At 48.5% G+C, this 15,280-nt stretch overlaps 1 protein-coding gene across 2 annotated transcripts in view; it reads left to right on the forward strand.

Annotated features, from left to right (window-relative positions):
* PLXNA4 (plexin A4) overlaps positions 1 to 15,280 on the forward strand; it is a 432,372-nt gene that overhangs the window by 261,196 nt on the left and 155,896 nt on the right. For both annotated transcript variants that reach the window (XM_073238449.1, XM_073238450.1), the window contains exon 4: positions 13,445 to 13,576. In XM_073238449.1, coding sequence (XP_073094550.1) covers positions 13,445 to 13,576 — 132 coding nt within the window. The remainder of the gene's footprint in view (positions 1 to 13,444; positions 13,577 to 15,280) is intronic.

Here is a 15,280-nt window from a genome sequence, read left to right on the forward strand (position 1 = left end):
CTCATCATCTGTTAAGCCACTCTGGTGGCCACAAAGCTTTTGGGGTCGTTGCTAAGGGCCTGTGCTCTGCCACATGACCATCATCATCATACTATGTCATCTTCTGCATATTAACTAGCTACAACCAACAGTCATGTGCAATTATTACTTTCTGTGTCCTGGACACTCCAGTATGAGTGTTTTATGACCCACCTGATGAAATCCTGACAGCAGCCTTGTGCTCAGAATTCTGAGTCCAGCATTTCAGCTGAGGATATTAAATACATCTTAAAATTCTGCCTGAGGTTGCAGACATGAATAGGTAGAATCAGGATGCCAGCTTGGCTGGCACGCAGCCCTGCACTTAGGCAGTCTGCTGCGGATCTGCCCTCGAGATGCTAATGCTCTCGCAGCTGAAAGGAACACCCTGAAAGCATGCTGTCCTTTGCACGGTGTCGTCCTCAGCCTAGAGCAGAGCCAAACTCTGTCCTTCGCTCACCTTAGGAGAGTAAAGGACAGACTTCAACACAAGCTGAGCCTCAAGACAGCATGTGTGGTTGCACGTGTGGCCACAGGCGCTGAGATGTGAGGAGGCGACCGAGCGGGGCAGGTGAGATGGAGAGAGCCTTGGGAGGGGTGTGGCAGGTCGGTGTGAGATGGACTGAAGCACCTGGGTTGGGGCTGACAGGAAGCAGAGGGGAAACAGAGGGAAAGGGAACAGGTGAGGGAACCATAGAGAAAGGGTGTGAGAGAGGGCTGGTTGGGTTCCATGAGGAAGCAGGAAGGCACCTGGCCTGCGAGGGCCTCTGTGGATGATGTAAGGTGTGCTGCCCCACAAGGGCTCTGGCAGGCAGTGTCCAGGGTTGTCGGGGCGATGAGGTGCTCCCCAAGTGGGAGGGGCTCAGGGAAGTCCTCGGGGCCAGAGAGTTTGGCTCTGATCTAGAGTGAGGATGACACCACGCAAAGGACAGTGTCTGGAGAGCTGGGAGGGGGCAGGTGCGAGGAGGGCTTGGCCTCAGGCACAGGAGGGATGGGAGCACCTGGTGGTGGTAAACCTGGGGTGTGAGGGAGTGGGGAGTGAAGCTGCTGGGAGCATGGGGAAAGCCTAGACCAAGCCCCACTTGCGTCATTCAATTGATACGTAATTATTGATCATCTACTGTGTGCCAAGCTCTGTGCTGGAAGCTTCCATCCTCTGAGTTAGGACCTGACCAGACGGGACTGCTGAAAATCCTGCAACAGCTCATGCAGGAGCCCATGAACCTCCGGTGTTCCCTCTGCTTCCCTTTTCTTTGGAACCTCCAACTGGACAGGGGTCTTCTCCTCACGCTGGTGCAGCTGCATTAAGCCTCTGCCAGACCCCTCTCTGGAGGAGGCGAGATTTCCAGCAGGAGAGAAAGGTTGATTGCACATCATCCCTTTGCACTTAGGATACACCTCTGTTCACTAACCCATTCACAACTGCACCAGTTAGTTGTAGGGGATACAGAAGAGAGGAGATAGCCCCCAGCCACGTGACAGGAGCACACCCTGAGCCCAGAGAACGTGTGGGAGGGCAGGGACAAGAGTGGCCTGTCTGTGCTGTGGAAGAGGCAGTGGGGGAGTATGGGTGAGGAATGGGGAGTCCTGATTCTGGGTCCAGGACTCTGTCCCTGATACCGCGTAGGACCACTGACTCATCTTTAGGAAGCTGGCCTTGCTTCTCTTCAGTGTCCTGCCAGCCCTGACTCTGCTTTCTGCCTTCGATGGGTCCACAGAGATGCCACTCCTCTCAGGGAAGCCAGGCTGGGGTACCCCTCTTCCCCTCCTGGGGCTTGCACAAGCCCTCAGCATGAAGCTGCTTTCATCTTTCTCCATAAAGCTACTGATTTTCTGAATTGTGCCCCAATTGAACCAGACTCAAGGTTTCCTGGGCAGTTCTCCCGGCTTCGGAGCAGCTTTGTGAAGCTCTCTGGGTCCGTGTTGGTGGGATGCCCACCTGAGCACTCTGTTTATGAGCACAGACTCCTCCACCCTGACGCCTGCCTTCCGTCTGGCCATGGCCCCTTTCTAGTCTGCTTCAGATGGCCCCAAGCAGGGCTGTGGGTCCCCTTCTCTCTTTCCAGCCCCTAGGGAACCTTGTCAGATGGTGGGAGCCCAGTCTGCAGGCGTGTCCTGCTGCTCCCACTGGGGATCAGTGGAGATCATGGGGAATCAATCAGTTCATATGAATTGCCTCCATAGTAATCGTTGCTAATGTTAACAGAAACTTAATGGAAACTTAAACCCCTCACTCTGCTAAGTATTCCTCATGCTTGGGACATTATCAATTCCCACAATAAGAATAACAATGATGTACTGTTATTCTTATTTCTATTTCCCATCTGAGGAAAGTGAAGGTCAAAAGAGGTTGGCAGGTTGTCAAAGGCTGCACAGTTTTAAGTGGCAGAAGTGGGATACCCACTGTCTGCCCATGGGCTTACCCCCGTGCTCTCCTGCCTGCACACCTTACCTCAGAGGCCAGAGAACTCTGGTCTTTTGTAATGTGGATGAGCATGGTCATTGGCCAAGCACTGAAACAAACTGATGTGTGTGCAGAACACATGGCACAGTGCGTGGCACATGGTGAATCAACTATCTATGCATCTGTACTTGTTTTTCTAGGAGTGGGAGCAGTCTGTCCAGGTTCCTTTGTGGCTAGAGGCACCTGGGAAATGGCCAACCAAGGAGGCTTTGGGGTACAAGCTGCTCAAATAAGTGGTGCCTCTAGGATCACAATCTGGCTGACACACCAAGGTTTCAGACCTGTGACTTGCACACGTGGTGCTCCCCAGTGAATCTCTTTGGAAGGCTGCAGCAAGAGAGGCTTATTTTAAATATTTTGCATTTGGAATATATTGGTTTGAACTTTTTACTGCCACTTGATTCCTATCAACCATATCAACTTTCCTTTTTTATTTCTTGAACATCTTTTTCTCCTAGAGCTATCTCTGGTTCTTTACATCAACATCCAAGCAGGTAGGGGAGGGTCCCCAATTTCTCGGTTTTGGGCCTTGCAGGGCAAGATATCCTGATGGCAACCTAGAAGTCATCATTTGGTTTTGTGTGTGCAGCGAGAGACCCAAAGGGACCCATTTTCCTGACAGCATTTGGCACCACAGCGCTGGATCCTCACATCCAGGGCCTGTCTAATTAATTACTGTTTATACTCTCACAGTTCCCTATGCCTCCTTTTCCTCCTTTAGAATCAGGAAATCAAAACAAAGCACCCTCAGTGCTATTCTGGGGCAGCGTAAGCAGCATGAACACAGAAGCAGGGTTGAAACCCACATTCTAAGCGCTGGGACTCCAGGCAGGGAGGCTCAGGGCTGCAGTGTGCGGTGAAGTCCCCACTTCCATGAAGCAGGGCACCACAGGCCGCTCGGGCTCCTCTACTGCGGTGGCATCTCACAGTTAAAACATCCCTAACTGTTCCCTCGCCATAAAATCAAGAGGGTATACTTGCATCGCCAGGACCAGTTAAGATGTGGATGAGGAGTGTGAGCATTTCCATTCATTCATTTATTCCACAGATATTTATCGAGCACCTATTTTGTGGTGTGGTTCAAGGGCTTGGGGTATATGGGTGAACACAGGAGAGAAAGATTTTTGCTCTTGTGGAGTTTACATTCTAACAAGGAAAATTAACCATAGTAAATGAATAAATTATACAGTGTGCAAGGAGGTGACACATGCCATGGCGGTCAGAGAAGTAGAGTAGGGAAAGGAGCTGTGCCAGAGGAAGGAGGTGGTACAATTTTAAACACGAAAGCACTGGGGAAAATTCAAGTGACATTAGGAGTGAAATCTTATTTTCAGACGTCCTCAGTTTGGGGTTACAGGAATATTGACAATAAGCGAGCGCTTGGGGGCCAGGGGAGCTGCTCTTGACAGAGGACAGACATGCAGCCTCTGAGAGCGTGGAGGAACAGAGGTCATCCTATCCACCGCCCTACAAACCCGGCGCTCTTCTGCAGGGCTGTGGAGCTGGTAACAGGGTGCCTTTCCCCCAAGAGGTTCACCCCAGAGCCAGCACATTGCCAAGATACACAGACCTCATATGTGTGCCAGTTTTCCTGCTGGCCCAGCATACCCTTCCCAGCCCCTCTTCATCTGTGCAGGGGTGGAATCACTTGCCCTCCATCACTTTGTCATGGAATTATGATGTGAATGTTCTAGGGGCCGTGTTCAAGTTGAGATGTGCCCTTGTCTTCAGAGACAGAGAGAGCATGTGTGTGTAGGCATGTGTGTGTTTGTGAGTGTGTATGTATGTCTAATGGTTCCAACTATGCAGCTCAGGCCCAGAGCTAGATTCTTGGGTCATTCATTCATTCAGCCATCACTTTGACAGAGAAGCACAGACTGCGTGCTGGTGCCGGCACTCTAGCCGTGCACGTTCTTCCTTTCCCCTGCTTTCCAGCCTGTGTGGCAAGGTGCTGAGTGACTGTGACAGGGTCACATCACTTAGAGCCTTTGGGCACCAACTGAATAAACTGCACAAATAAAATTCAAGAGGTTCCTTATCTTTTCCTTCCTGAGACACTGCAGCCCTGTACTGTCCCAGAGAAGCAGATCCTGGTCACTTATTTCCCACCAAGTGTCCTCCCCACTCTTTCTGCCTCAGTGGGAGACTGACCGAGGCCAGGGCAGAGAGCCGGGGCATGTAAGGGAGCTGAAGTCACGTGCTCAAGGTTTCTGGGAGGAGGATCAGAGGGTCCCTCAGCTCCCTGCTTGGGCACCTCGCCTGCCTCCTGCTGTCTGCACCCCTGCCCACCCCAACACAGTCTCCACATGGCCAGTGGACTGGCGTGCATGTACCTGCACAGGAGCCTCTCAGGACTCGGGACACCTTGGCGACTTCCTGAAAGGGGAACAAGCCTGAGTCCAGCTCCAGCACCGCTGGAATGTGGGCTGTGCCTCTGCACAAGCCCAGCCGCCCGAGATGTGAGGACCCTGCTCCTGGGTGGTTTCCCACACACCTGTGTGTCTGAGGTTTGTGGGTCCAGGTGGAGAGCTCTGAGCATCCCCGGGACATTTGTTTCAGGTTGAATCAGCTTCCACCCCTCATGCCCAGACCGAGCTCCATTTCCCTGCCTGCCACATGAGACCCCACCCTGGCCTTCTTCCACCTGGGGCCCGGCCCAGAAATCTGGCAGGTATAGACCTTGACCAGGAAGTTTGGGGAGGATGTGAAAGGAGGGAAGGGGGAGTCCAGGGGGTGGCCTGTGTCTTTAAAGATGAATGGCACTGTTTGCTCATTAGGGAGATTATTCTGAGCAAGACTGCAGCCAGAATGCTCTAGTGCAAGCATCTGCCTGCTACTGGGAGACGATATTTATTGTTCAGTCCTTCAATGATGTAAATAAACAGCTCGGCCCAGATAATGTTCCAATAAACAAACAAGCAGCTGCCAGGAGCTCCCGGATGATTGACCTTTGTGGAGGCCACCCTGCTGATGTTTTAATAGCAGTTTTCCTGGCAGCGCAGACGCCCACGGTGCCAGGATGGAAGAGGTGGCAGTGCTGACCTGTAGGTGGGCTGGAGGGAAAGGGGGCCACGCTACCTTGAATATCCCAGTCTGGAGACTGAGTGGCCAGGGAGGGCAAGGTGGGAATGATGGCACATTGCGTAGGTGTGCCTGTTGTGTGCCCTCAGGCACGCACACCTGCCCCCAGTAAGCCGCATGGAGGGGATGGCGCAGTGCACACAAAACACTGAGATGGAGCTTCCTGCATGGTACAGGCAGGACTGAAGCTCAGCCATCTGTCTAGTGTAACCTCACCAACCATTGCTTTTCTCATCTTTATGGATATATAATTAACAAATAAAAATTGCAGATATTTAAGTATATGACTTAATGTGATATATGTATACATTGGGAAATAATTGCCACAGTCAATTATTATAATTATTAAGCTAATTAACATGTCCATCACCTAACTAGTTACCATTTTCTGTCTTTCATTTTCTCTCTCCTTCCTTCTTTCCTTCCTTCCATCCTTCTTTCTTTCCTTCCTCCCTTCCTCCCTCCCTCCCTTCCTTCCTTCCTTCTTTTCCTTCCACATTTAAGAGCTACCTTACCCAATTTCAAATACACAGTACAGTATTGTTAGCTGTGGTTACACGGCTGTACATAAAATCTCCAGAATTCATTCATTCTGCATAACAGAAACCTCATACCCCTTGACAACATCTCCCTGTACCTCCCATCTCTGGCAACCAACATTCTACTCTGTTGGCATGACTTTGCCTATTTTACATTCCACATATAAGTGAGGTCACACAGTATTTGCCTGCAAGCAAGCTCCAAAAAAGTGAAGACAATGGGGCATGTGAGGTAAGCTATAAATTGAAGGTCCTGAGAAGCTCAAGGGTACTGTGGCAGAGGAGTGGAGTGAGCAAGATCTGAGAGCCCCCCTAGGGGGATAGCCACTGAGCCAAATTATTGGCAAGGTCACTTGGTGACTGCAGAGTCAGAACACAAGGATGACAATCATCTAGACCTACACTATTCTGTAAGGTAGCCACTGGCCACATGTGGCTATTAAGCACCTGAAATGTAGCTGGTCCATCTTGAGGTTTGCTGTACATGTAAAATACATACACATCAGATTTCAAAGATTTAGTATGAGAAAATGAATGTGAATTATCTCACTAACAATATTTTATGTCGTTACATGTTAAGGTAATATTTGGGGCATGTGGAGTTGAAGAAAATAGACTTAAAATTAATTTAATCTATTTGTTTTTTAATGTAACCTCTACTAGAAAATTTAAAATTGTGCCACAGTGCAGTTGTGGCTGGCACTATATCCTTCACATGTCTAGCGCGGGTCTAGAAGAGCGTTCCACTGGGTCTTTGGTGAGACCTGAAGGGACACCATGCCCCAGCACAGCAAAGTCATTTGCACTCAGTCTCCACAGGATCATGCTGCGTGCAGACGACCACATTTTCCCCCTCTGACATCGTTTTCATATTTTTAGTCTTATTCCCTCTGCCAGTATGTCTTTATAAAGCCTGTAGGCACCACTAATTTGGCTACTTCAGATCAATCATCCTACTAACTTAGGAGATTCTGTCTCCTAGGGTGTCTTTGAATAACTCTGATCTTACCCACTGTGTGTTTTATTAGTTAAACTCACGCAGCTGGTGTTGCCCTGTTGGGAACCCTTTGTCGGAGGCATGCACATGCCCCCTGAGCTGATACATCCTGGCCACACCCCAGTCCTGGGAAGGAGGAGCAGAGGCCTGTGCCGCCCCTCTGGTACCATTTGCCGCTTGGCCTTACTTGTGTGAGATCTGAGTCCTCCAGGGGACAGGCCTCTCAGAAAGCAGGCCCAAGACTCTCCTTTCTTCTCTAGAAGCCAGCTCTGAGCCTAGAGTGCCGTGGGCCTTCCATAAATGCGTGGCGGGTGATGAATGAGTGTGGAGTGTCACTCTGTTCAAGGGACACATGCGGGTAGGTGTGGTCTCCTCCTTGGTCTCAGCCTCAGAGAATAATATCTGAACACTCAAATTTACATGAGCAGCTTCTTTACATTTTCTATCTTAAAAATAGATCAATTTCTGTTTTCATCCTTTCTCCCTATTTAGGTGACCCACAAGTCTTCCTACACTGTGTAAAATACCAAGTCTTATTTGTCTTAATGTGTACAATAGCAGGCCTTGTTTGTTCTAAGCTGTCTGTTCACAAGCTTTGGGGTGGCCCCTCCACTGGTGACGGGACCACAGCCACTGGCTCACATGTCTTCTTTCTTCTCAGCCCTGTCTTTGTGGCCTGGGACGTCTTTCCTAGGCTGTTCTCCAGTTGCAGGCGTCTGGATTAGGTTTCCACCTTTGGGGGTGGGCTGAACTTGATATTCTGTGTTCCGGTGAACTTGGCCAGGAGAATGGCTTCGTGTGTCCGTTTCCCTGGAAGTCCCATTTGAACGCTGCCTGACATTCTGTTGGCCTTTGTGGCTGCTGTGGAGTATAGGGAGCAGTGAGTAGGGACGCTGAGCTCTTTTTTCTTGATCCTGCCTCTTAATCTCAATCTTACCTTAATCAGCTCGGAATCCATCATCTGGCTGGTAGAATGTGGGTGGTTTTTCTCAGTGGGAGTTGATCATTTATTTAGTAACTGCTTATTTTTCCCATCTTTACTGCAGTATAATTGACAAATAAAAACTGTATGTATTTAAGGTATACGACTTGACGTTGTGATGTACATATATATTATGAAATAATTGCCGCAATCAAGATAATTAACACATCCATCACTTCACATAGTCACCATTTTCTTTTTTCCTTTTTTTTTTCATGATGAGGCCTCTTAAGATCTATGCTTTTAGCAAATTTCAAATATACAATTAACCATAGTGACATTGCTGAACATTAACTGTCCAGAACTTACCTTATAACTAAACTGTATGCCCCTTGACCAACATCTCCCCATTTCCCCCACCTCCAAGCTCCTGGCAAGCACCATTCTACTCTTTGATTCTATGAATTCGACTATTTTAGATTTGACACATCAGTTAGATCACACACTAATACAACATTTGTCTTTCTGTATCTAGCTATCTAGCTGATTTTACTTTACATGATGTTTTCGAGGTTCATCCATGTTGTCCCAAAAGACAGGATTTTCTTCTTTTTTAAGACTAAATTAATATATATTCTAAGGCTAAATTACACACACACACACACCCCACATTTTCTTTATCCCTTAATTCATGAACAGATGGTCAGGTTGTTTCCATGTCCTGGCTATTGTGACTAGTGCCACAGTAAACATGGGAGGGCTAGCTCTTTGAGATCCTGTTTTCACTGCCTTTTAAATATATACCCAGGGGTGGACTCTCTGAATCACAAAGTAGTTATGTTTTTTATTTTTTGCAGAACCTTCATACTGCAAATTGGTGTGCCATAGTAACTACACCAGTTTACATTCTTACCAACCATGCACAAGGGGTCCCGTTTGTCTACATGCTCGCTAGCACCTGTCAGTAACTTCTCGAGCACCAACCATGTCCTGGGTCCTGTGCCAGGCAGTGCTGAAGATGACAGGCATGTGCAGCCACAGGCCTTGTTGCCCATGTGCAGCTCCCCAGCCCCCCAGCCCCCACAGGGGGTGCACCATCCTTCTGTAATTCGTCTCCATTGTTGGCCTTCTTGCTCTCCCTAAGAGGTTAGAAGGAGCTGCACACTTCCCTGCTCCCTTCTCCAGACCACGTAGAAAAAACATTAAATAAGACTAGTCATAACACCAGTGCTCAGAGATTCCCCCAGGTTCCGCTTCTCCACACAGAAACGTCTTTTTCTGTCTCTCAGTCAGTTCCCTCTCCATGACCAAACTGCCCAGAGTCCCACAGAGACTCATTATTTTTAAATACCTTTTCATGTGGAACCTTGTCAAAGTCTTTTGGAAAATCTAAATTGCTAAGAGGCAAGCAGTAGGCTCAGAATCAGGAGACCTGGGTTCTAGTTCTGTCATTGATTTACTCTTGAACTTTGAGCAGGGCACAGGCCAGCCCCAGTGTCAGTTGCGTCATTGGTAAAATGAGAATGATGATGCTGGGAGTCAACATCATAAACATTTTACAATCATGAGATGAGATGATGCTATTTAAGAATGCTTTGCAAGGTATAACACAAAAATATAAGAGATCATTGTTTGGAAATTTACAACAGCATTCTTCTTCGTTCATATGCATGATTCTCTCCCAAAAGATTTTCAGTAGATATAGGCATGGTTCCTCCAGCACTCCCGGGGTGGTGTTTGTTTAACATCAGCCACTTTCACTCCTTGAAGGGATGCAGGTTTCTAAAACAAATACGACCTGGCTCAACACATGTGGGTGTAGTTATGTAAATACACAGAAGCATGGCCCTTAGAATCAATCAGATCTTGGGATGGATTGAAGCCACACCACTGCCTAGGTGTGTGAGCATGAACAACTGATGAAACCTCTCTGCACCTCACCAGTAAATGGGATAATATTAACGCTTACTCATGGAGTTTTAAAATATAAGTGAGAAGATAAACATATGTACAATGCCTAGCACTGAATCTGACATAGTAGCTACTCAGTCACGAACAGTTCTTGTGGCTATTGTTTATATAAGGACCTGAGAGCTGACAGCTGGCCTGGCTACCTAAATTTTAAGCGTCAAAATCAGGAATAACTAGTGAAAGCCGTGGGGATTGTACAGACCAGAGGCAGACACTGACCTCAGCCCCCACCTTTATTTAGGTGGCACCCTCCTGGGAATATGACACCTATCAAGGAACAAGGTCTCCTTGATGTAATTGCCCATCATTCAGCAAATCCCACCACAGACTCCTTTTATCCATGTCTTGTATGAGATTCAGCAGGTGGCTGAATGTATGCCCTCCTTTCTGATTTCTGAAACAAGCAGTAGAGTGGGGTGGGGGAGAGGGAGAGGGAGAGGGAGACCTACCTTTCCCATTACTGATTTCCACCTAAGCAGAGTGCAGAAGATGGGGGCATAGTCCCATCCTGCCTCCCTGGGGAAGGCGCAACGTGCGAAAACCTGCCGCTGGTGCCCCCTGGTCCAGCTCTCCATCCCTGCCCCGGTTCACCTGGTTTCCTCTGATGTCCACCAACATCCAGCAAGTCACTTCATCTCAAGAGCAGGGAAGTTGGAGCCAAACGATAAAGGAGATTGCTCAGGCACTGAATCCAATTTCCCTCGGGGATCAGACCCTGCGCACTGGCTGGGCCTCGGTTCTGCCTGCATTCCCTAGCAGAGCCCGCTCCTGCCGGTGCCCTGAGCAGGCAGGAGGCCAGCCCACGGGTTCACTATCACTCTTACCGCTCTTGTGAGCCTCCTCCAGAGGCGACTCACAGCCGAGGACGCAGGCTGCCTGGGCTGGGGGCCAAGGCCATCATGGCACGGTCAGACTTGGGTAGTAATCCCAATTGGTTTTACATGAACTCCTATTTCACTCAGCTTAAGGAAGGAAGGACCTGGCCGGATGGACATCTGGTGGCTTAGGGGTGGGCACATAAACAGGAGGCCTATTAGAATCTGAGGCATTTTGATTTTCAGAGCTAAACATATTTTCTTTCATTCCTTTACCTGTTTTTGTTGTTGTCATTTTTTCATTAGTTTAATGGGAAATCAGCAAAGAGGAGTTTGAACTTTATTTATGTCTTCTGTTCTAAAATGAACATTCTGTCAAACTCAAGTATTTCAGCATCAAAATCAGGAATAACTGGTGAAAGCCTTGGGGATCGTACAGACCAGAGGCAGACACTGACCTCAGCCCCAACCTTTATTTAGGTGGCACCCTCCGGGGAATTAATACGACACCCATCAAGGAACAAGGTCTCCTGTACTGGGTTGTAGGAGAGCATGGACTTCCAAATCAGACTGAATTCCAATTCTCTTACCAGATTTTATAGCTCAGGCCAGTTTAAGGTACTTGGGTCTCATTTTCCTCATCTACTATATCAGTGTATCAGTTAGGACTTTTGATGTTGCCAAAGTCTTTTTATGACTTTAACAATAAGGAAATATCTTGAGTAACTCAAATGTCCCAGCATAGGGCAGGCTTAGGAGTTATTTTGATTCAGTGGCTCAGGAATGTTACCAAAGACCAATTTTTTCACCATCTCTGTGCCTGACCTTCCCTGGTTCCAGCTCTCCTCCTTATTATAAGAGGGCTGCGAACAGTTCTTTGAGCCTCCTGTTTCTTTGACCCTGTTGAGAGTAAAGAGAGATCTTGTCCTCCATCGTTACACAATACTGTCCCTGCTTTGCTCTGATCACACATGCTCATTGGGTTGGCCCTGCTTTCTTTCAATCCCAGTGGCCACAGAGCGAGGTTAAACTGATTTGCTTTATGGGATCCAACCAGGAAATGGGGTAGATCCAATCCTGCCCAAAAGGCGAGAGAGGATGGAGCAGATGCTGGCGGGGCCATGCAAGTCAGGACAAATGAGCACTAAACCCACAGGACTGAGAGGATTATATCAATAAGGCAAAACCATCTCCTGGTGCCTGACATCTAGAAAGGGCTTAAAAGGAAAACAAGCAAAGAGAGCCTGGAACAAACCTAAAACCAAAAAATAAATCACTAATTAAGCTAGTGTCAAGTTCAGTGAATTCAACAGAAATGAGAAGCAGCAGACCTTCAGATGAATTGCCGTCATCTGTCAACATCGATGTGGTGTCCCTTCTGTAACTTAGTTCCTCTGAATAACTTCTGTTCTCCTTGATCTCAGGTTACAAACTAAATAGTAAAAATTAAAAATAACAGTACATAATGGGAATACATGGAATATGATTTTTAAATTTACTTTTGTTATTGAAATCTCTAAAATTACCCTGTGGATACTGTACGGTGTCTTTACAAGTGGCATCTAATCAAGTTGGGTGGTCTCCTTTCTGCCACCTCCCCACTGTTGCCCTCAGGCATTCCCCTCACCCTTCCACGTTCTGGGTAATACTTGGTCCTGTCTTATGTGGGTGGCCTTACTAGCACTGGGCAGTGATCATGTTGACCCTTTGAGCTCAGAATCATGACAAACAATTCTAATTCTTATACTAGAGACCTGGGCCAGCACCCAGGGAAGGTGAGCATCACATGAGGGTGGGAAGCCCATCTTTTCTAGATTTGTCTTCAGTCATAGGCCCATGGGCAAGTCTTTCCTGGTTGTCTCCACACAGTCCAAGCAGTTCTAGGAAGGACTTGTGGATGGCCCAGGAGTGATCTACTCTGCTGCCAAGATTTTCTCGAAGATTGAGGATGGATAACTCAAGCACAAAGCGCATTTTCCTGGAATGCTCACATCACCTTCCCTGGGGATGGGAACAGAACCTCTAGGAGGCTTCAGGATCCTGTATCTACCCCAAAATTGGAAGCATAAGCCTGTGGTTTAATGGCCAGAATGAGCCCACTTGGTGGAAACCTCCGGGTTGGCTCCTTGCGTGGTTCCCGTCTAGGTATGACAATGACTGCTGGGTAACAGTTCGAAAGAATTATCCCACATCCTTATATCCCAATTTTCCTCTGCTAACAATTGTAGCAAATAGCATTGCCTTTCTGTTGTAGGGTGACACTGTGATCTGAGGCAGCTTCAGTTATCCATCACTGTTCATCCAAACCCCAGACCCCTCTCCCCATTATAGCCCCATCCTCTTTGCCAAACATGTAAAAAGCAAGGTCTCAAGGACTTCAGCCTGAGGCACAGGCAGCCAGGGAAAATAACAAGGGATTCTCTGGGAACCCTGCTTTGGTCTCCCCCTTTCCCTCTTCATTGCTGTTACTGGTGTGAGGCCCATGGTGGCCTTGTGTCCCTCCTGCCTGGCCTCTGGTACTGTGGAGGCAGAGCTCACTCTCTCCCTTGGCTTCTGGAGGGTCCCTGGGCTGAAGCTTGGCTTCAGGCAGTGCATGATCTGAACTCCTATCAGCTCTCCTCTTCTTCTTCTCCACAGATCCGAGTGGATGGGCCCAGGGGCAATGCCCTCCAGTATGAGACCGTGCAGGTGGTAGACCCCGGCCCCGTTCTCCGGGATATGGCCTTCTCCAAGGACCATGAGCAGCTCTACATCATGTCAGAGAGGCAGGTAAGGCTCTCTGGGTTCTGTTAGACATTTGTCTTGCAGCTAAGTACTAGCTTGTGGCTCAGCAGACACCTGCAGGAGGCCAGCTGCAGAGAGGGGACTCGATTTGTTTTGGCTCAGTGTGTATCCTTCAGTTATGCTGCCTGGGGACTACGGCTGGGTGTGCTGAAACCGGGAATGAAACCTTTAAAATAGCAGAATATTCAGGGGTCTAGAACAACTTCACTAACTTCGAAATGGTGATGTGTATAGACTGAGGCCCAACGTTTACTCTCTTTTGAAAAAACATACTACAGATGGCCAAGTTTTTCATCCAGCTTTCCCTACACAAAGTATAATCTCCAACCAAAGTCACCTCTTGCCCCCTGGTACTATGGAGGCAGAGTTCACTGTCTCTCCCTTGGCTGTTGGAGGGTATCTGGGCTGGAGGTCCTTGGTGGGCAAGGATTTATTGCCCAAAAATCCTAATTGAGGGAACATCATGGAAGAGTCAGATGGATGGAGATTCAGAAAATGGTCTGTGTGTATGAGATGAAATGTGAAAGCTGAGCCTTCTTGTGTACCTGTAACTGTGACTTGGAACTTCCAGCAAATTCCATGAGCCCAAACTGGGCAGAACAGATATGGCACAGGACTCACTGATAGCTGATACTGAATAGGAAGCAGCACAGTTGGGCTTGCTTCTTCGGGGGTCCTGAGTCCATAGCAGGGCTCGTATGTGTGCAGCAGGCGAGTGAATGCATTCCGCCTTGGAAACGCCCTCTCTTGAACGGCACGTCCTGGAGTGCCCTAATTCACTGCCTAGCGTGTTCCACCTCGCCAGACACACTCACCTGGAGAATGCATCAGCACCGCCATATCTGCCTCTGGCATCTCTCTGTACAATGGGCCGTTGCCAGAAGCTGTCATTCAGTCCCTGAATATGTATGCTGCAAAAGCAGAGGCCATGAGGGGCAGATCCCACTCTTACTCATCTTCGTTAGTGAGGCCTGAGCTTCCCAGAGGACCTTGCTGACAGAGTCTGGATTGTTCCGCCTGTCCTCCTCTGCAGAGCGAAGGAGATGAATACTGCATTATGCCACCCACAGGGCTTGTGCATTATGCCTGGGCAGCCCACAGCAGCTCCACCCTCCCGATGACATCTTCTCTTGGTGTGGGACTCCCCACTCAGCCACACTGGGACCCATTGTGGTGCCCTTGTTGAGGCTGCCGTGGCTTGGGAATCCCCTAGTCTGGGGTGGCAAAGGGAATATTTTACCCCAGGAGTTGGGACTGGGTATGAGTCTGCTCCTTTGCTTTCATTCCTTGTTGTTTTCTAATGGGGCCCATATTTCCCATTCCTTGCCTACCTTTGAGACCCTAGACACTGAGGAGAAGCAGCTCTCCTTGGTGGAATGAATCCTTTGGAAGACCAAAGACCTCCACAAGGCATTGAATGTCACGATTTCTTGCCTGACATGAAAGTCAGAAATTCTGAACCTCAGACTGAAAACATCTAAGAACTTCCAAAGATGGAAAAAAAAAAGCTGTGTGGAGCCCCTGTGAATCTGAGCTCCTTGTCCTCAGCCATCCTGCATCCCTGAGATTACCCTCTGTAGTCAGGACCTTTGCAGGCTTGGCAGTGAGGCATGCTAGGAGCTCTGGGTTATTGCAGAGGAAAGGAAAGTCGGAATGAATAGGGCCAGGGCATTCACCCATTCTGGGGCT

Source organism: Manis javanica, chromosome 6, assembly GCF_040802235.1.
Source record: "Manis javanica isolate MJ-LG chromosome 6, MJ_LKY, whole genome shotgun sequence".
NCBI lineage: Eukaryota > Metazoa > Chordata > Mammalia > Pholidota > Manidae > Manis > Manis javanica.